Raw genomic sequence first — 22,490 nt, 5'->3', positions numbered from 1 at the left:
TAAGCGTTGCAACTCGAAATCATTTTGATGGTTTCCATGTTTTCAGCCAATCAAAGTTAGTGAAAAAGACCGGAAGTTAAAACAACTACGTGCCTATGAACTGCACGTGCTGTTGCTTGCTCTGTGATTGGCTAAAAGTTCGGTAAACCAACAGAAAGTCGTCAAAAACATTTCAAGAAATTTCTACACACTAGACTATTGGGTTGAAGAAAATGATGAAAAGCGCTATTAAACTCTTGTAAAAGTATTGAGTTTTGCTGCCGTCAGTCATGCAACGAACCTTGAAAACAAGAAATAAACAAAATGGACTGAAATCTACCAATCACAAGTGACACAGACAGACCTGTTTTCTGAGAGGCCGCTAAAATGGTTGACCGCAGCGAAAATCGCAACCGTAAATTTAGCAGAGTTCGTGAGTTATTAGCGACCTTTAGATTTGACTACAAGTACGACATCGAGTACGAGTACCGGCGACTTTAGAATTTCCAGACAATTTTATCCCCCGAACTATAACTCTTTCTTGTTGCTGACTAACACATAAATAAAAGTAAGGGATAAGATTAGTACGAAAAGTGAATATATGAGGTATAAGAATTTGGTTTAAAAACTCGTACTCGAACTCAGTCTCGAACTCGTAGTCCAATCTAAAGGTCGCTATTGAAAGGTTGAGTTTTAAATAAATGCCCGGCGGTGTCTAATCGAGAAAATGCGATCATTATAGCAGGGGCTATAAAAAGAGGAATATCATAGCTATACATTCAAGACTACAAGTACGTATTCCTTTGGTGTCATCTAAATGATGGCTGCTGTGTTAGAGTCTTGCTTAACACGTAGTCTGTAACTCGTTCCAAAAGTTTTATAGTCGGGCTTGTGAGGGGGAACTCTGAAGAGAGTTTCTTCTTTACAACCGGCTTTCTAATGTAATACCTGCCACGTTAACAATAAAACACAAATGTTAGTGGACAAAATTTAGTGGTGTGGCGGAGCCGATTCAAAAGCCCTGGGGTTCATCAATTTAGTATATAAGTATTTAGTAGTAATTTAGAAATATATTAGTTTATTAGTATTTTTAATAGTAATATTTAGTTTAATACACGACCCCACAAGCATTGTGCTTTAAACCCCTATCGTGTTAAAATAAAGGTTATAATGATGATGATGATGATGGGCTGGAAAAGGGGGGGGGGGGGGCACCTGCGCAAAATTCACCTCCAGGGCGAGTCATTTTAGAAAAGAGCACAAACCTAGATATCATTTTAAAGCTTGTAGAACCAACAATAACGAGGGAGTGTTTTTAACTGAAAAAAAAGCTACGTTCAGCTATGTGTATATGGTGATATGTTTATAAAAGTTAAAACGAGCGCCGGTTCTTGTCTCCACGAGATCAATAATGACTGCATGACACTCAATAGATAATTGCCTTTTTAAAGGCAATTATTAAAAAAGTGTGTCAACAAGTTTTTAAGTTAGCATTCAAGAAGAACTAATTTCCATTTAGGGTTTGGTGATAGATGTCTTTTAACTGGAACTAGCATTATTTTTCCTTGGCGGGGGGTGTTGTATAAATAAAAAGGGGAAAAATTTTTTTTTTAAAAACCCAAAAAATTTTTCCCCCCCCTTTTTTTTTTTGCTTTTTGGTCCAATTTGTGGAAAGTAAACATCCTTAACCAACAAAACCAAGAAAGAATATACCATGCTAGTTTTTAATAATATGGCTTATACATGTATCTTTAAAACGAGAAATTACTGAATTGCCTGGCAGTATCTGTTAATTCCAAATTTCTGACGAAAATTTCTGCCCATTATTTGAAAGGTAAGGAGGGGGAATAAAACAAGTGGAAAAAGCAATACAACATTATAAATACTTTCGCCGTTTTTTAAAAAATAAAAAATTAAAAAATAAAATTTTCGATTTTCCCCCCCCTTTTTTTTAACTAAAAAAAAATAAATTCTTTACCAAAAACAAAAAAAAAAAAAAAAAAAAAAAACAAAACCAAAAAGCCGAAAATCACACCTTAAAATCGCGAAATTAACGTGTCTTCTAAGTACTATACCTAAATTCCTCAGCATATCCAACTCGTATCTGATTAGCTACAACTGAGCCATACTCCATGAAATTCTTCAACACGTAAAGCTGCCTGTAAAGAAGAACAGCATCGGATGGAGAGAGAGATTTGCCAGAGGACGACACCAGCGAAGTTAATCGCTCCATAACTCTCTGCACGAAAGGTTTCTGGAAATACAAAACAGGGAAACTAATGTTAGACAAGGATACAAAAGGAACATGTGATGTCATTTTTCTTGCCAATTCCAGAAAACAAGCGATCTGTTAGTTCGTGCAGTGTAATTGTCAGGGTGAGAGTAGTTCTGGAAAGAACTGTTGATTGGTGACTGACGTTTTGACAACCTGAGCGGAAGTCATCTTCAAAGTCAAGTGAAAAGTTGTTGTCATTCGATGATGTCATAAATCAGTGGTCTGTTAAAGCTGAATGGTCAGTTTAGCTGTGATGTTATTGGCTGTAAGACTCATATATTAAAGATTGTCACTTGAACTGTTACATACAGCTAATTCGAGAAAGGTTGTCGGAAAAAAGCCCAAAAGTGCACACGACAAGACCTAACATAACAGTGGTCTGGGTATTCACTTGAATTTTGCATATTGCCCTAGAGGAAATGTACAAGTTTGTATTTCTGCACGTGAAGATTTTGTTTTTCTTCTCACGAGGCCTTTTTCTGTAGCATTACTTTTACTGTCGCATGTGTTTGAGTTTTGAAAATTTTTCTTAAACTCAGCGTGGCTAAAAGTACAAAAAAAAGTGCAAAATTAGCGTTTGTTTGTTTCGCCATCTTATTAGTTTTCAGCACGTGCAGTAGCTCTCTACTTTTACCCACACTACCTTTCGGTCTTGTCGCATGCACTTTTGTGCTTTTTTCCCACAACCTTTCTCAAATTAGCTGTATACTCACTGTTTGCTCCTGAGCTTCAATAATCTTCATGAGCCAGAAAATGTTGAGAACATTATCCTCCATTGAAATGCAATTGGCCTGAAAACGATAGACAGTAACATTAGAAAATCAAATATTACTTCAGGGGAGCAAGGGTGGCGCAGTGGTGAAAGCGCTCGCCTCCCACCAATGTGGCCCGAGTTCGATTCCTGGACCCGGCGTCATATGTGGATTGAGTTTGTTGTTGGTTCTCGTCCTTGCTCCGAGGGTTTTTCTCCAGGTTCTCCGGTTTTCCTCCCTCCACAAAAATCAATTAACACTTCTAAATTTCAATTTGATCAGGAATCCAAGGGCCACATGTTTGTCAGTCACAAGACATGCTACCCTCGCACGTGCTAACCTCGTAAAATAAAGACGATTTATATTTTTACTTGCATTTGTCTGGGAAAGATACAAACAGAAACCTATAGAAAAGTAAATATATATAACGTCTTTTATGTTGTTGTTCCTTCCCTTACTTGAGATAAGCTATATACCTCTAGCCACTTTATGCTACAAAGTGGGAGGCATGGTGGCCTAATGGTTAGTGTACTCACTGAGCAGTCTAAGTTCATGCACTAGCCAGGGTCACTGTGTTGTGTTAGATACTAGACAGCAAGGTACTTTCATAGTGCCTTTCTCCACTCAGAAGCTGTGCAACCCTGCAATGGACTAGCATCCCATAAAGGGGAGAGTAGAAATGTTCCCACTTGCGTCATGAATTGGAAACCAAGCAAAGCTAAGCTCTGGTCTGATGGGCCACTAAGCTCAAATGCAGCCCTTAACCTCGCTGCAAAAACTGAGTTTGGGCCAACTGGACTTATAAATGAATACTGGTATCTCACTTTTTCTTCCCACATCTTACTCAGGCGCGTAGGAGGGGGGGTTCGAGGGGTTCGAACGAACCCCCTTTGGAGGTCAATAATAGAGGACTGAAAACACAAACTGTTGATTTTCAGCTTTTAGCAAATAGTGGGGGAATGGAAAACAAACTTTGAGTGTTGCAGCTTTTAAAGAAAACGCTAAAAGTATCGGGAAAGTATTAAATTGTTAGGAGAATGGGCTCTCCTCACTGGCTCTCAATTTCGGGGGACCCAGGTGATACGTCCATATTTAGTGCATATTGACGCTTTGACGCTTCTTTTAGTACATTGAAGGTAGAGCCGGGGGGTGGATAGCCTCCCACGCAGTCGTTCTTAGGGGCGATCGTGTTGATCGCCCCTAAGAAGGACTGCGTGGGAGGCTAGGGGGTGGGGCTTAAGCATTAACCCTAAGATGTAGTGTACTAAGCCGGTATTTATGTATGAATGTATCAAGTTAACAAAATGCCGGAAATTTTGTTGTTATGACTAAAAATACCTGTTATTTTGAACTCCATCGAGTTTGAAATATTGACGTGCACAATGCTGAAAATAGCATTTCCGGGCCTCTACATTTCAAATGATTCTGGGGGGACATGCCCCCAGACCCCCATAGAGGCTCGCGCCTTCGGCGCTCGTATTTTATTACCCCCAAATAAATATTCCTGTCAATACGAACACCCTTCCAAAAACCTCAGCTACGCGCCTGTTACTAGCCTGTGAAAAGCTGGTGTGGAGTCAGGGGAGCTTACTGACTCGTACTTGCAGCTTCGCTGCTTGCATGTGTGACTCAAAGGTGAGCCTGCTCATTTATGCTAACATCTTACCTGATGGACAACACAAATCAATTCAAACAGGAGGGATGTGGCACTGTCCAAAATTTCTGTCAATAATTTATCAATCTGAAAATACCAGAAAATAAATGATTCAATGAACTTTAGATGCTGCCACCTACAGAGGATGTTGGGGTGGAAGAAGGAGGAGGAGAAGGAGGAAGAGGGAGAGGAGGAAGGAGAGGCAGAGGAAGAAAAGACGGACAAGGAAGGACAAGGAGGAGAAGTCAGAGGAGGAGGACGACAATGATGACATTGATCGTGCTACACAAATGCCCTCTAAGGCTTAGCCTGCGTGGCCGGAGTCCAAAGGGGAGGGAGAAGGGGAAGTTCGAGCACGAAGCTCGAGCGAGATAAGAGCGTGAAGCACCACGCAGGCTATCTAAGGCTTACCTCTTCATCCCCAGCACCAACAGTGAACATGCTTCTGTCAGCTCCTGACAGCAGCAGCTGAGCTGCTGGGGAGATACCAGCTGCTCCTGTTTTCTGTACTGTGGTCAGAGGATGAATGACAATGGTCTTGAGAAGATCCTTGATTGCCTGCCCCCTGAAAACCAAATAATTATAATAAATATGCCTTGAGCCTAACTGTAACTAAACTGATGTAACCCTTCATGAGCTCAATTCATTTCTGTGAGCCCACATACTGAGGTCTGTGTGGTGTATATTATTGGTTTCTGCTCTGTTTTGAGTTTTTTTGTGTTTTAGTAACAACCAGTCAGACACTCAAGAGATTCCTGTAAAGCTGTCTCATCAGTAGAAAGAAAATTGGAGAGAACTGAGTATGAGAAGGAAGATATCTGTTCAAATTTAAGGTGCCTCATGTGATGCGTGCCTGAAACTTGCTGAGCATTATAGGCACGCAATGCGTGCACACGGGCTGTGTAAGCTAAAGCTTTGAAGTCCTACATGATGAAAGTAAAAAAGGTAAAGTCTGTGTCCGAGCCATGAGGCTCATACAGCCGGAGCTTATCCTGGTTTCCGTAGCATTAAGCGACTAGGAGTATTGCTACTCCCCCCTGGATGGGGTGCTAGATCATCGCAGGGTTACCCCCCAGCAGTAAGTTTGCCAGTACCCATTTATACACCTGGGTGGAGAGAGGCACTGTGAGAGTAAAGTGTCTTGCCCAAGAACACAATGCAGCGCCCCGGCCAGCCTCGAACCCGGGCCGTTTGACCCGGAGTCGAGCGCACTAACCATTAGGCCACCATGCCTCCCACATGAAGGCCTATGATACCAGCTAATAAATGTACAAAAGTACAAGTACTTGTTGGCTTTGTTTTTCCACTTAAATATCAGAAGCTTGACATTGTGGTTACATAGACTTACTTGTTGGATTTGATGACAGTCAGTTGCGTGGATAGAATGTCAGTCTCACGAAACAGACATACAAATGTCTGTAATAGTACGACCACAAAGCTGAAAGAAAAAGAGTTACATTACTGGGAGGTGTCTGTCAATGATCAACTCTCTCTCAGGGTTTTCCTTAAGAATTGTAATAGCAGGAGAATAGTGTAAAGTAACCGGATAAGGTTCTGCATCTTAATAAAAAATAGGTACAGGCATTTTAAATTTAGCCGGAGAATTCTATGTTGTAGCGTGAGAATTCTCCGATCTCCGATGCCTAATGAACACCCTGCTCTCTTAACCCACAACTCTTTAAGATGGTCCCATCTTTGTGGTTTTTCAGTCATTTTACTATAATTATTTAAACTCCCTATAAGATCCATGGACACCTTATTAAAACAGACAGTTGGAGCCAGCCTTGATGGTGTCCATCTAAAGGGGTATCAAATGGTCTTTGCGAGCATTTGCGAGCACAGCGTTTTTCTTTGCAAGCACGAGCATTGACAAAAATTAGCCTTGCGAGCAGCGAGCTCTTTTCAAAAACCTACCTCTACTGAAAACCGAGCATGCGAGCACTTGTAAAAATGTGCGAGCACAAGCAAACAAGCACCCACTAAAATTTTGCGAGCATTGCGAGAACTGCGACATTTTGAGGGACCATTCTTGACTCCTATCTAAGAGGGGGTTAACTGTATTACTGTACTAAATAAACACTTATAATTAATTTTTAATGCCAACATGTTCACTTACTCAAGTTCATCTTCTCTGTTGCTTCCTTTCTTTCGAGATGCCTGGCTGGCAGACTGGGGCATATATCGCTGAAGTTGACCCACCATGAACAGAAAGAGATCTGGAGACTAATGCAAAACAATATCTAACCTTATTGCATTACTAAGACAGCTATTACCACTCTAATTCAACCATGAAGTCATGTAATACCGGTACATGTCTTATTAACTATGCTTGCAGGAATACTTGGGACCATACTGAGAATATCACCTCTTGTTTTTTCCTGCATGTGGACCTCGCTGCTTTTCATCCATAGTGGATCAATACAGGGCTGCAAATAACAGTCGGTCATCGGACATTGGCTGACCAAAATTTGCTCATGTCTGACAAAATCCCAAGTGAGGTCGAACATGATGTCCGGACAAAATTTTTGATCGTAAATCATTAATTTTTGCGGCAACAATGAAAAAAAATCACCTTTTGTTTTTGGTGATGTCAGACCAAAACTTTGTTTTGTCTGACCAAGATGGTGTCTTAGTAGGACATATGTCCCTTCAAGTGAAAAAAAAAAATTTTTTTGCAGCCCTGACAATATGTATTTTGCCGCCCTCATGCTCATAAAAATTAAACATCTGTATTATCTTAAATGAAACCTATTATTCATTCCTACCTTCCAGAAATATTTTTTTAGGTTAAAGCTTTTTTCTGCTGCTGTAAGAAGCTCTTGAATAAGAACAAATGTCTTTTCCATAATGTGAGATTGTAAAATTTCTGTCTTCAGCTGATTGAACAAGTGCAATAACTGTGAACTGAAATAAATAAAAAATAAATCATAGGTCTCAATCCAGGTCAGTTTTGATAAGATTGGCAAGCCAGTCTGACAAACAAAATTAATGGGCATTAAAACTTATGATCATTAATTTAGTAAGGCCAATATTTGTTGATCTCCTTACAATAAATTCTTTAATTAGTGACATATGTGGCTAACTGAAATTTAGGCAAGGTTAAACTCAAGACAACATTTATCGGCCAGCGGTTGCTCCCTTGAAGTTGAGGCGGTTTCACGTTTTTATTCAGGGGCTTCAGTAAATTTACAGCTCTCCCGTGAAGGTCAAGCATTTCGCCCGGCATGTTGTCTTTCAAGCAAGTTCTGCCTTTTTGCAGTTTCCTTCCCACCCACCCTTTCCCATAAGTAAGTATCGGTAAGTATTTAGTTTTGCCTTCCACTGAGTCTTTTCTCTCAGTGTGATGGTGCCTGGTGGTTGCCGCTCCCAGGGTTGTCCACCACACTCAACTATTGGCATGAGTTTAATCAAAGGTAAAACATAAGTCACTTTCACTATCATTTTGTTAATGGTAATTTAAATCCCAGCTTGGCTTTAACACTTCCATCTTAATATGGCTCAAGGACAGAAAGTTTCCAATAGTCTGTCAAAAATTACCATACCCATTCTTGCTTATTTTCACTTTGTTATTAACTTCTTTAGCATTTTTTAAAGTTTTCGAAAACTATCTGGAGTTTCCTTCAATAAGTGTAGAAAAATGACTAAAAATATTGTGGCATAGCCCTCTTAAGACTTACTTGTCAATTTTGTTTGAACCAGAGGGCGACCTTGGTGATGAACTTCCTTTTCCAAAATTAAGAGTAGATTTCTACACAGATAAAGAAAGGATTCAATTCAAGGCAATAATTAAATAATCAAATGGTAATGTTGTCCCACGATGTGTTTCGCCAAGCACAACTATGCCACAAATGTTTGTTCCTTATAAAATCAAAGAATTTGAAGGGAAGTACTGTCATTACCTATGGCATGACATTTCTTAACTTTTCTTGCATTGGCTAAAGTTTACATTAAAAGCGTGCCAGTTTGGGCTGTAATACATGTAGCTCAGTTTTTTCAGCTTGCATGAGAAATTGTCTGTAGGTGTGAGCTGGCATGAGATTGCAGTTATAGACATGCCAACCTGCAGGGAAGAGGCTCTTGTCTATAAATTAAGGAGATGCGCAAGTTGGCAGCTATATCGTAGAAGATTGGACTGTGCATGCAGAAAAAAGAAACTTACCAAAATGCAGTTATTCCAAGTGCTTCTAAGATACATAAACATTGGTGACTTTTCAGAAAGAATGTATAAATGAAGTTCTGTTAATTCAATTTTTTTGGGAACAGAGTCATTGCTTTCTTCATCAGAGTAATTGTCCAACTCCCCAAGACTGCCTGTCGACTCGTTACTGTCACTTCGATGACGACTTTTACTGTATGATGACGGTGTCCTTGAAAAGTCAGCTGATCTTTGCCTTTGAAAACTATTTGATGAATGGTGATGAGGAATCTCAAGCTCACTACTGCTAGAGCTCCAGTCTAAGTCGTACTGTTCTTTGTCGCTGTTCTTTCGCTTTGGTCGAGGAGATGCAGATCGCTTCTTTCGTCGTCCTTGGTCAACACTTCCTGACCTTATCCTTGATTTTGAATTGGATTGCGTTACTTGAGATTTATGGCTAGGAGGTAGAGACGGAAGAGGTCGTCTGCTGATGGGAGAATCTAAGTTTGCCTTCATGTTTCCAGTTGATCCTGAATACAATTTGCTTTCTTCATGCTTCAGATTCCGCAGATCGGGATCTGACGCACTCAGATGAAGCCTGTTTGTCTGCACTGTAAGATATTGAGTTGTAATGGGCTGGCTTTCAACTCTGGCCATTGACGTTCTAGGTTGAAGAACTGGAGATTTACCATTGCCTTGTTCAACAGATTTAAGTCTTAAAATTGGAGATGTGCTAAGGATGGACGCCTGCAGAGCTAACCTTGTTGATGAGCTGTTTTCACTCCAGGGAGTGGTCACAGATTGGCTTGACGATGTTTGTTTACAAATCTTTTTATAAACTAGCAAAATGTGCTGGTTTTTTGTTTTCAATTCCCCACCAAGAAATTCTGCCACATCATGAATCTGAAAAAGAAAAACGCCTTAATTAAAGCATTCAATATATTTTTTTTGAGTAATTTGTATACATCTATATGCTGGTGCGCAACTAATGAAGACTTCAGACAGGCAGACTTGCAGAAATAGTGTTCCATAACTATTCAGGGACGGCGGAGCAATTTTCCAAGTGGGGGGGCTGACTAGTGACTTGAAGTGGGGGGGCTAAAAAGACTTTTCTCTTAGTAAGTCTTTATTTTTTCGCCGAAATTCTGGGGGGGGGGGGGCTTTAGCCCCCCCCAGCCCCCCGGCTCCGCCGTGCCTGCTATTATTCACAAAAAAATTCGAAGTATGGTACATATTTTCTGGAACAACATATAATGGGGTCTTGCATAGTTTCTTGAACAAGTTTACAAAAATAATTATGTAGCAATGACTTAATTTTTAGTTGTCAGATATCTCACTCCACACTTCTTTTTTTTCCGGAACAAACAATGCTTCAATTTGACAGTTGTGATGACATGTAAAGACAGAATAAAAAATAAATAAAAGTGCAGGACATTTTATATCAAGTGCTCACTACAAAATATTTAAAAAAATGTGTCATTTGACATCATAAAGCGTGTTCACCAGAACATTCGAAGAAATTATGTAGTGTCTATTTTAAAACATTATTTCCCTAGTGACTCCAAAACAATCCAATTCAATACTTTTCATTATTAAATGTCGCTCTTAAACGCTATGCATAATATTTATCATTAAATATTAAACAGAATATCTCGTTACGGAAATAAGTCATAAGTGAATAATAAAATCGCTGGTTGCTAACAGCAGATGAAAGATTATACATAACGTTGCAGAAATATTCCTTTCTTCAAGGCTTGATAGTTAAAATTATGTATTTACTGTGAGCTTTTATGATCGCAATACACCGGCTGCTAGTCGCCTACATGTAATTATGCACCTATCAATGTAAATCCCGCGGGGGGGAGTGCGGGCAAAGGCACGGGATTTGACAACAAGAACGATCCCCTCTGTCGGGCATTTGACTGCGAGTCGCGTCCCGGGGGTTGGGACATTTGACTTTGACCGGGAAGCGCCTGGATCCAATCTTCAGACGCGATTACCAAGTTCTTCCTTCTCGTGGCTTTGGAAATAATATGCTTCATTGCAAGGTACGATTCTGAGTTTTTCATCGGCATTTATCTCCACTTTTAACGCCATTTAGTCATAAAATAGCGATTTAAGAATATTTTACTTTCAAGTACATTTGGAGTAGGAATCCTAAGGGAAATCTAAGACGTCCGTGACCTTTATTGTTTTCAATATGAAACCGAAACGGTTGGATTGACAGAAAATCAGTAAAGGTATGTAGAAAGTACTTGTTAGTTTGTTTTAGAATTCTGCCCCTGGGTGGGTCTTCTTAGGTACATTTGAACAAAAATATTTTTCCCACCCTCGGGAATTTGACTGCAATTTTTACTTTTTTGTCAAATCCCCACCCCTGGCCCCACTCCCCCCCCCCCCGCGGGATTTACATTGATAGGTGCATTACCGCTAGATATTTCCATAATTATACTAAATAACTGACTTGTTTATTTTGGATGTCATGCTCTTATTTCCATGCCACAGTAAAAATCCTTTCTAGCAGCAAGCGATTTTTAACACGGCCATGCAAACTTTGAGGATTTCCCAACAAAGTTATATGAAACACACTCTGGAGTCTTTGTAAACAGAAATCGACACTTGCGATCGAGTGACAGTCCATCGACACCCAAGTATCAAATTTTAACCTAGTTTTAAAACTCACCAATTCTACAGATGTAACGCAAGCCAAATCCACTTTAAGCCTGATGTCTTTGGAAGTTCGTGGTGGATTTTCTGTGATGTAGAGCATTTCATCGCCCAGCACCGCGAATTGAAAACTCTTTTTAAAACCATCTGCAACAACTACGCAAGGCTCGATCACTCGCACCCCTTCATAGCGATCTTGAGGCAGCATTCGCTTCAAAAAGCTGTAAACCTTCTGGTGCTTTTGAACTCCATCATCTAGGCTAGAGCCTGCCATTGAAAACACTCAAAAAATGCGAAAATCAGCGCCGAAATGAGACATGTTTCACGCCACATAACAAGTCGCCTGCCGCCATAACTTCTTGTCACGCGCGCGCTGTTTCTGTTACTTGTTTCCGCCGGTCATAATGGCATGTACGTCAATTGATAGTTGACCAATGGGAAACGGCGTTGTGTTAAATAATTACGCGCGAGATTGCCTCGAGCAAAACTCTCGCGCGCTTACCTCACGAGATTTGATTTTCACGTGTTTGAAAGCACGAGTACTCTTCACTCTGTTCTAGGGGGAATTATGAAACAGGAAAAAAAAAATTTTTTTACCAAGCGCAAAGTCTCTATCAAAAAATGAAACAGAATCTTGGATCGAACCCGTAATAATTAATCAAATTCATTAAAATTTACATTTCTGCTGGGACACCTGTCGGAAATTTAAATGCAAATTGTAAATAGCCTGTGGAGAGCAGGCAGAGAGCTTAAAATAATGGCAAAAAAAATCAAAATGTTGACAGCAAACATACATGTTTTGCGGTCTGTCCCGTTATCAGTTTAACAAGTTTCCACGTGTTTAACTCCATGCATTTTCAAGTGAGACCAAATTCCGTAATTTACACCCCTGAGTGAGAGGGCGAGCACCCCTTCCTTTCATACGGGGAGTCTCCCCCCTGGGGGTACCGGGCCTAAAGGGTGTAAACCGGGCCTAAACCAGTTGCCACACTTGTTACACAAAATCTAAACTGTAGCCCCTCCACGCTGTAATAAAACACTCTTGCCTCTGCTTAGTCGGGTTAGAAGAGAGTTTCGTGTAAACCCCGATTCAGTCATCAACTGAAACCGCCTCGGGTTTTACTCGCCTTCCAATGTAACACATTAGCTGAGTTGGACCCATCCCCTCCGGCCAATTTGGACCCCCGAGTCAAATCCGCTAGCGGATATGGACCGGGGGAACTCCAAATACGCTAGAACACTGGCCCTCACAAAGGGAGGTCAACTCCCTGCCGGACCACCAACCAGGGATTCAAATAACCGGTCAATGTGATCGCGTCTTTTGGCCTTGTCCTCTTCACCTCCACACATAAAATGTGATATCAATTCAAGAAATTATGATACTAGAGGAAGGAGGTCTTGGAGTCGAGGTCTGATCTTTCAACCGCCGACCGGTTAGCTCAGTTGGTAGAGCGCCGGACTGTTGAGTTCACGGCAGTTCACTAGGGCAGGGCTGCAAATAACAGTCGGTCATCGGACACTGGCCGAACAAAAATTGCTCATGTCCGACGAAATCTCAGTGTGGTCGGACATGATGTCTGGACAATTTTTTGGTCGTAAATCATTTTACGGCAACAATGAATAAAATTTAACCTTTCGTTTTTAGTGATGTCGACACAATTGTCCGACCAAGATGGTGTCTTAGTAGGACATATGTCCGTTTCGAGTGAAAAAAAATATTTGCAGCCCTGCTTGGGAGAGAGCTCGGGAGAGGAGAGGCTACAAGCTTGCGCTAATTAACAATCGTAATGCTATCAAGTTTTTTTTTTTCTGTCAAACAGGACGCAAATAATACACGACAAATAAACACAAAATATTATTGAAGTAATTTTCCTTTATTTACAAAGTGTTTTCAAGGACTTGTACAATAAGAAAGCGTGAACGACGGCGTATTTGATCCTCCATGAGTTCGTTAGTGACGGAAAGGTGTCTTTGTTATTTATGTACTTTTCGGCGCATCAGAGATCTGTTATAACAATTGGTAAAAACATAAATCAGGCAAAGGGCATGAAATAATAACTCGTATCTGCACGTGCGGTACCCAGAACTCTGCCTTCTTGTACTGATTCTCTGATAACTTTATTTTGTAGTCGTGGCTGCCTTGTCTAGCTATCTTCCTGCATATCTTTACGCAATGTCGTACACGGTACACCAATCGCTAATGGTTCTAAACTACTACATTAGCTCTTTCTAAGGCCGTGTTCACACTTAGTACCCGAGCACTGGTATCCGAGCACCGGCCAAAAATAGCGTCGTGTTTAGACACAGAAAACCAAAGTGCGCAAGCACCCTTGAGTGCCTAAGTACAAGGTGTCGACCTTATACTCAGGCACGGGCACTATGCCCAAATTACGGTACCGCTCAGAAATAAGCGTCCATCGCATACGCACCTTATACGCACATACACATAACGCACATACGCAGATACGCATACGCGCGTATATTTTGGGACGCTTATTTCTGAGCGGTACTGTATGGCGTGGGTACTTGAAAAAAATAGTTTGTTCACATAAGTGCCTAGCGAGAATCGTACGCGGGCACCGAGCCCAGGCACCAAGTGTGAACGCAGCCTAAGACTACTAAAACCTGTTCTGTTCAAGTCGAAAATATTAACACGAACATAAAACCATTTTGGAAATTAAGGTCCATTTTGACACAGAGGTAACTGGTCACAAGGGTAGCTGAATGGCTTGCAGCGCTGGTATACCTCAAAATGTTCCAGGAAACCAAAAATCAAATTGACATTTACTAAGCTTTTTTTATCTCCGTTATTGGTAATTGAGATCATGCCCTCCCTACTTATCACACAAAACGCTTGATCGCAGGTTATTTTGCGCGCGAATTCAAGCCGAGCCACAACCAATCAGAGACTCTGCACGGATCTTTGTAGAGCTACGTCATCAGTATGGAATTTTTGGGTCGAATGCCAGACGTTTTTCAAGCGGGGAAAGAATCGAAGGAGGGCGTGCAAAAATTACGCAGGTTAGAGTTTTCCTTAAAGGGACTGTGTCACAGCTAAGTAAATTTTGTTATTAAAATTTTGTCAAATATTCGCTATGAAACTAAAAGTTTGCAAAGAAATTAATTCTATGATTTTAAATGACAAAACCATAACTTCATTGCAGTCAACTGTGTCTCCCGGGCGTTATAATTAAAAGCTACAAGCAGACAAGATTAACTTTGAAAACTGTTCCCTCGGACCATATTTCAAAGACCCATATCGCAATCCGTTTCAATCTTCGACACTTTTGGCCATCCGTACCTTCTTTTGCATTTAGTGTGTTATTTAAATATTCCTTCACTGTTTCAAGAGGCTATTTTATATATTTATACGAATTTGATGGTCATTTCCTATGCCTACGTTTGGCTAAAATCCGTGACACGGCCCTTTAAATGTTCAGTGAACTCCTATATCTTCTCTGTCTAGCTTTCTACTTCACGTCGAAGAAATAATGTAAAAGAGCAAAACTTATAAGGACTAGCAAAATGTATATTAGTTAAATATATTTAGAGCTCACCGTATATTTTTCCCATTTCTTTTCAGGATCGTAAGGCTCCCACCGACTGGCAGGGAAAATATGTTTATTCCTCTCGTACCACGAACGAAGAACAACTTTACCAGCGTGCGACTGCAAACAGAAAAAAGATTGAAAAATTTAGTGATGCAGTGAGGAACTGGTCACCAAATAAAGTGGGTAGCCTGCAATAAACTTGCATCTCATCCAGTGCTTCACTCATGCACTGGCACTGATAAACTATATGCTCCTTTAATCTCTCAGATTGGAACGTTTGCCACTTTTTTTACATGGCTCATCATTTTAAAAAATGCTTTCAAGGCCTTTCTTGTAACTCTGTTTGGTCAGTTTGGTCACACATGCATTGACTTGCAATCAATTGTCTTCACTTTAGTTGAGATCAAATTTACACGCAAACCGGTGCAAGCTACGCAAATCAACCCAAATCATTTCTTTGCATTTTCATTACCATTTGACCGCACTGAAATGACCTCTTTTTGCAACTATTAGCTTGTGTGTACTTGCGAGTAAACTTGCAAGTCTGTTTGGCTTCACAGCGCAGGTTTGTACGCAAGTTCAACTTGGGACTACTTCGTTTTCACTTGGCCAAGCATTTAAAAACCAACTAACCTCATCTTTTTCCACAGAAGCGTCACTGATCATCCTCACATCTTCATGGACATCAAAACTAAACAACGGGCCACTTTTACCACGAGCCTTGTTCACAATGAAGTCGTAAAATGAGTAATGCTAAAAGACAGATAAATAGGAATGATAAAATTATAGCCAAGCTCACAACATAAAAACAAAAACATGGCAGAGGCTATCCTTCCAAAGCAATCAGCTTTTGTGGACTGTTGTTTTGTCAGTGATTTTTCAACCAAGATAAACTGTAGTTTAACAAATTATCTATCACTCTGCATGCACTGCGTGCCTAAGAGGTGGATGGATAATCCATGCAAGAGCAGTTCTAGGCGAGTGAAATTTGAATTGAAAGTTACTTACATGAGGTATGATAAGATCCTCTTTGATGTACATAAGGTTTTCAGTACTAAGAGTCCTACAAAAGAGTAGAAAAAGTCATTTAAAAAAAAAAAAAAAAAAAAAAAAAAACCCAAACAGACAGAAAACATCATTAAGTTGCTTTCTTTTCTTTTAAGTGCGTCTGAAGGACAGAGAACAATTCTGAGTCCCTGGCAGGAGTAAACCAATAACCTTCCATACAGCAGTCAGATGCTCCAACCACTGAGCTACTGGAAGACTTGTGGCAAGCAGTCTGCCGAAGCTCATTGGTTCATCTTCCGTCAGGTAGTAAGAATTTTTTTAAGAACTTTCTCCATATTCCTGACGAATTGAATACAAGTTATTTGCTACAGTGTGAAGGTTAGCATGCAGAACTACAGATTGAGTGGTCCAGGTTGGATTCCTAGTCAGGGTATTTCTTGGGCAACAAACTATTGCTGGTTTTCACTGTCACGCAATCAAAAAATAAATTCGAAACCATTCAACTACAGAAGCTATGAATTTCAAATATTATAGACGATAAATAGATATTAACCAATTTCTTCAAGTTTCAGGTCTGTATGGTGTACCGTTCGCGAGTTATTTGCCGAACCTTTCCACGGAAATTTATAAAGCTTAGTATGGAGCCGCCATATAATAACTGTGTCCTTCCGAGGGACACAAATATGGCCACCGTGATGTCAGAGAAACCAACTGGAACTCAATTCTGTTTACAACAGCGGCAATCTTTGGCTCATGAGCTAGTACAGTTTCACATAAACACCACTTATTATATCTCCTGAAAATGGAAACGAAAGGCCTTTTTTCAAACAAAACAGCTTTGTCATGGCACTCAGCTTGATGTCACATACATGTACGACGGAGAACTCAAATATTCAAAATGCTCTGTTTAAAAAACGAATGACACTATCAATCTGGAAATTTGCAAAAATATATATTTTTAGATTATCTTACGTCTAATGACAACGAAAATTTAGCAGGCCTAGTGAATTTTGATTTCAGAATTTTATGACGTAACTTGAAAACCAAGAATACTCCAAAGGCCTCTTTCCACCCAGGTGTATAAACAGGGTTCACACTCTTTTGAGCTGCTAAAATTCCATGACTTTTCATGACCTTTTTTCTTGACTCTTCAAAGTCTGCCATGACCTAAATTTGACCATTTTTCTTGGAAATTTTCAAAAAATTATTTTGATTTCGGGTATTTTGTACAGTCAAAGATACCATTTTCCATGACTTTCCATGACTTTCCATGACCCACACTTAAACTCCATGACTTTCCAGGCCTGGAAAATGACATTCTAAAATTCCATGACTTTCCAGATTTTCCATGACCCGTACTAAACCTGTATAAATTGATACTAGTGAATTTAATACTGGAGTAACTCTGCAGTAAACTAATTTCCTATCCAGGGGGAGTAGAAAAATTCAAATTGTTTCATGCTACGGAAACTGGGATAAGCTGTGGCCTGCAGGCCACTAGGCTCGAACACAGACACTTAACCTTACCTACCTGCCCATCCAAATAGTGTTTGGAAAGTAATGGGTTAAGCTCAAGTAGGAGTCTTTGATCCATTTTCATGGAACTGAACTTGAGTCACCGTTAAAGGTCATACTAAAAGCATCACAAACTTACCTAAATTCTGTAAAATCTTTTCGAAGTTGCTCTATGCCTTTCTGGAGAAACTGTGAGATTGTGTTGCCTTTTTTCATCTGCAAAGACAACAATAAACATTTAGTATTTAACAATATTTCATGAAGCATGAAAAAGACAGAAACTCAAACAAGTGCATTTCTTGTCAATGTCACCATTCAACAAATCAGGATTCCCCATTAATGTAATTACCTTGGCAACATAACTATACCTGTTTACTAACACAAATCCTACATGCTCTCAACTAAGTAAAGAATTAATTAATATATATATTCATACTATAGATAACTGTTATCTTGCAATGCTCAACCTTAATTGTTCTTCTATGCCCTGATCCATCCCAGTAGCTGTATGTAATCTCTACCTCTTCATCTATTAAAAAAAAAACAATCGAAAATACAGTCTCAGTGTCAGCTCCTTCACCAATGGTTGTTAAAATGTAATGTATTGGTTTTACTCAGCACTCACTTTTAATCTTTTCTTGTTTCTCCACCCATTCTTGTCTGATCTTTTCTCTTTCTTGCCTTTCTATCTCCTGTCTCAAAGTAAACCATAAAATCCATTAACTAAGTCGCAAGCACCGAATCCAGAATCTTTGCTCTGTCCTAATATTCAAGTTACTTAGTACAGTATGAGAGAATGTAACATTCATAAACTGCTTCCCTCTCTAATAAGTTCACCCTATCTAGTAATCCTTCTCCCCCCCCCCCCCATTTTCTTTCACAAACAAAAATAGATGCGCAAGGGACAGCCCTCCAAGTTAAGATCATTTTAGTCGCCATGGCGACTAAAATTTTGGAGCTGGCGACTAAATTTGAACCAAGGTCGCCAGCCTGGCGACTCAAATTGAGAGGAATGATTGAAAGCATCAGCTTAATTTGGTGACTAAAATTTTTCACTGGCGACCAAAACTTGAATAGTTGGTGGCCAAATGGCCACTAAGGAAAAAAATAAACTTGAAGGGTTCAGGGACCAGGCAAGTTATCTTCCAACTAAATCATAAAAAAGTAAACCACTGGTAAGACAAGCATGCAACAGCCCTGGGCAAGTAACATTTGACAGCTGCTTGTCCAGGGGGAATTCACATTTTTTTAGCCTTGCTGACTACCAGGGCTCGAGACTAACGGTAGCCAACTAGCCAAAGGCTACTAAAAATGCAGTTTTGGCTAGTAGGTTTTGGCCTTTCACTAGTCAAAATGGCTAGTGAAAAAATCAGGAATTAGTGGCAAGAAACCGCATTTTTTTAAATTGTCTCTCAAAGAATATAACTAAGTAAACTGTTGACATTATAGAATGTGAAGCTTTAAACAATCTAGTTGACAAAAAGGCATGTACATATACAATAATTATAGTGAAGATCAAAGCCCAATTTTGTAAGAAAAAAAACATGAAGATTTAAGGAACAATTTACTGCTCAAGATTTAAACATCGCACATTGTTTTCACTCTCCCCCCTTTAAAAGAAGAACTATGCTTAAAAATTGTGGCTAGTAGAAAATCAGTTTTGGCTAGTGAAATCAAAGCTGTCACTAGCTACTTGGCTAGTTAGCAAAAAAGTTAGTCTCGAGCCCTGCTTGCTGATTACCAAACATTTTCTGTTTTCTTTTTTTTTTACTGTCATCATTGTTTCAATTTATGTAAAAATGTACCTCTCTTTCTTTGTCAGGCAAAAATGATGTGTCTACATCAGGGTTTTTTCCTGGTTTCTTCTTTTTCAGTGGTACAACTGCTGAAATAAAACCCATGATATTTACATACAGTAGATAAAAGCAAGCAAACCTGTAGGTAGCCAGCTAGCCATTTTATTAGTGCCATTGCAATAGAGACATGACAATATGTAGTCCAGGGCCCGGTTGTTCAAAGTACGATTAAGCTAATCTAGGATTAGCATGAAATTTGATTTTAGTTTTACAACATTTCATTGAGGTTTTCTGTTAATATTTTTTGTCCTCCAGTTTTGACGTGGACTACTCTCAAACTTCACAAAACATTTGCTATGGAAAACCCTTTAAAACACGAGAAGTTTAAACCTCGATAATCTTTTAATCCTGAGTTTGCGTTAATCGCGTTTTGAACAACCCGGCCCAGAACGTAATAGGCAAATTGTTATAATTATTATTGTTATCACTGCCACTGCCACTGCCACCGCCACTGTCATCGCTGGCCATTACCACTGCCTCTGTCACTGTCATAACGTTTTGTTGCATTACATTATGTACGTTGCGGTATGTTACGTTGCATTGCGTTACCTGGTTTATCTTCATCATCATCATCTCCTTCTTCATCCTCATCAAGATTAAATGACAATGCTGAACTTTGCTTTAGCTTGGCTTTCTTCTGTTTCCTTTTAGATGATTCTCTGTTAATTTAAAGAAACTAAGAAATGAGATAAATGCATGAAAGAAATATATCACAAATAGCCATTGACTACATGATAAAGTTGTTAGTATAGATATAAAAATGAGTTAACCTGGTTATAAAAAAGGCTTTAGTTAAAACATTTAAATTGCCCTGTGTTTCTACATATTTTAAGAAGCATCAAGTTCTATTGGAAATCTGGGAATCTGATTTGTTCCCCCATTGTTTTCTATTCACTGATAGAAAAGGATCGCATAATAAATTGGATAGTTGTTGTCGTCTTAGTAGTAGTAGCAGCAGCAGCAGCAGATTTATTTATCCACATATCACATATGAGCAAAGGCTTAATAAAATTCAAATGTCCTTTCTAGGTGAGTTAAAACTTAATTGAATGAAAATAATGATTTGTGCTAACCCTTACCCTTCATCAGATTTAAGTTTAGCAGCCAGCTGTTTTTCATGTTCCCGGACCAAATCCTCACGTCTGGCTTTCATTTCGTCCAGGGTAACCAAACCTTTATTATCGAATAATCATAATTGAGCTGCAATCATGCAATATAGTTCTATTTTTTTACTAGTTTTATTCAGCTTTTGACTGTAATTCAGACCTGAGATTTTAGAGCCATTCCATTTTATATTCATCCCCCCCCACTCATTGATGATGTAAGTCAAAATTTACCCCTTTAGAAAAAAGATCAAAGTACTTACGTGATACATCCCCCCCCCCCCCCCCACTTCTTGGGGGAAACGCTGATATATATATAGCTATAGGTTGGCATAACAAAGGTACAGTAACAGTAACATTGTATTAAAAGTTGTAAATTTATGTCTAACATACCAATAGTGCTTGATTTAAGCTGCTGTTCAACTACATCATAGTGAGATGAAAACTTGTTGCTGATATCCGCAATTTTGGTATTCTGCAAGAAACAAAATTTTAACCTAACAAAGAATTTTACATAAGTTACATGTACAATCACATTAATATTCGTTTATTTTCATTTTCCTGTATAAGATCGAAACTAAAGGGAGGTTTTACTGCATGAGCTAGATAATGAAGGATAAACTACGACTATGGTTAAGGATCGATGTTATGTCATGTTTATGGACAAGCTAGTTTACAAGATTTAAAACTTGCAGATCAGCCTCCATCGATCAATTTCATTTCCAATGCCAAGTTTACGAAAATATCCTAAAAGCATATAGCCCAAAACTTACCTCCGAAATCTTATTCTTTGCAGCTTCAATGTCAGCCTTCATTTTCTCTCGTTTTTTCATCAGGGCCATAGCCCTGGCGCCTTCCTTCGCAGCTCCCTTGTATTCCGCCATTTTGTCTTCTTCTTTTCTTCGCGCGCACAGCTTGATGGGACTCGTGCCAGGTCTTCATGCACAGGATCACCGCTGAAAATTGGTCTGCAATGCGTACATGGCAATAAATCAGAAGTTCGTTTGTTTTTCGTCATCTGTCAATGTTATAGGCTCGATTTCCGCCGCCTCCTCGAGTCCGGTCTTTGTTCCTCCCCGAGGAGGAGCGCGGGCTCATTTTCCCGAAAAGCGGCTGGAAATCGAGCCTATCAATGTTATTGTTCCTCGAATTTAAACGTCAAGTGAAAAGGTATATTTTTTTTCCAATTATGCGTTTCTTCGTAATGTTTATCACCGCAGTTTGCGTGTTATTTCTTGTTAGTAGAAACTCAGCTGTGTTCTATTGGAAATCCGCGAATCTGATTGGTTCTCCCACTGATTTCTATTCGCCGATAGAAAACAGTCGCGCGCTCGCGTAGCTCTTTAAGCGATAATTTTTCTTGATTTTTGTCTTCAAAGTGCACAATTTTGTAGGTTTTGGAATGCAATCCTTTAGAATTTCTACTAAAACAATTAGACTACACGCCCTCGTTTTCTATGAGCGATAGTCAACTCGGCTGCGCCTCGTTGACTATTTGCTCATAAAATGAGCTATTTGCTCATGAAAATTTTGCGAGTTGCGCAGAATTTTTCCGAGCTGGCCCCGAAGGCAATGGTTGTACATATAAGCCATTCAAGGGAATAAAATCACAAGCCATGATCTTTATCAAATCAAATTAAACAGACATAGAAACAGATTTTTTTTATTTCTTTTATGAAATTACTACAGGATAAAAATACAAAGAAGTGAGCGAGTGAGCTGCCTCTGCATTCACTACTGCATTTTGAGGCCAAAAAAAATGAATATGTGATATGCGAAACGGCACATAAAGAAACCAAAACCGCTCCATGTAACAGCACCTGAAATACCTGTAACGTAAATAAGTGAAAACGAAACATGCGCTCTTGTGGGCATTTTGCAATATAGGCTGCGGTCACATCTACGACGTAACTAAAGTTTAACTATAGTTAGTCTCAAGTTACGTGACGTCATACCTAACTATAGTTAGTGCTTTCGGTCGTCTTTGCGATCACA

The 22,490-nt window shown here is 39.5% G+C and overlaps 2 protein-coding genes across 3 annotated transcripts; both read right to left on the bottom strand.

The window, feature by feature from the left end:
- Nucleotides 1-122: 122 nt before the first annotated feature.
- Nucleotides 123-11,842, bottom strand: LOC144628888 (uncharacterized protein C12orf56-like). The gene is made up of 11 exons (XM_078486999.1): nt 11,479-11,842; nt 8,820-9,698; nt 8,338-8,408; nt 7,426-7,564; nt 6,777-6,883; nt 6,009-6,098; nt 5,072-5,225; nt 4,673-4,747; nt 2,968-3,045; nt 2,055-2,233; nt 123-927 (listed from the first exon to the last, which is right to left on the bottom strand). The coding sequence occupies exons 1-11, from the start codon at nt 11,734-11,736 to the stop codon at nt 789-791; spliced, it is 2,169 nt and encodes a 722-aa protein (XP_078343125.1). The 5' UTR covers nt 11,737-11,842; the 3' UTR covers nt 123-788.
- Nucleotides 11,843-13,317: 1,475 nt separating this feature from the next.
- Nucleotides 13,318-21,424, bottom strand: LOC144628901 (protein FAM50A-B-like). 2 transcript variants are annotated; one of them, XM_078487017.1, is made up of 12 exons: nt 21,269-21,424; nt 20,889-20,970; nt 20,472-20,565; nt 19,942-20,051; nt 19,342-19,421; nt 18,162-18,228; nt 18,004-18,065; nt 17,676-17,752; nt 16,022-16,076; nt 15,647-15,766; nt 15,020-15,130; nt 13,318-13,467 (listed from the first exon to the last, which is right to left on the bottom strand). In XM_078487017.1, exons 1-12 carry the CDS (start codon nt 21,377-21,379, stop codon nt 13,441-13,443), a joined length of 996 nt encoding a protein of 331 aa, XP_078343143.1. In that variant the 5' UTR covers nt 21,380-21,424; the 3' UTR covers nt 13,318-13,440. The 2 variants fall into 2 exon arrangements, with proteins under 2 accessions (XP_078343143.1, XP_078343144.1); XM_078487018.1 differs by having other exon boundaries at nt 19,342-19,418.
- Nucleotides 21,425-22,490: the final 1,066 nt, after the last annotated feature.

Source organism: Oculina patagonica, chromosome 10 (genome assembly GCF_052425735.1).
Source record: "Oculina patagonica isolate OP01 chromosome 10, crgOcupat, whole genome shotgun sequence".
Taxonomy (NCBI): Eukaryota; Metazoa; Cnidaria; class Anthozoa; order Scleractinia; family Oculinidae; genus Oculina; species Oculina patagonica.
The sequence above is the reverse complement of the archived record's forward strand: the minus strand, read 5'-3'. Positions and strand labels throughout refer to the sequence as shown.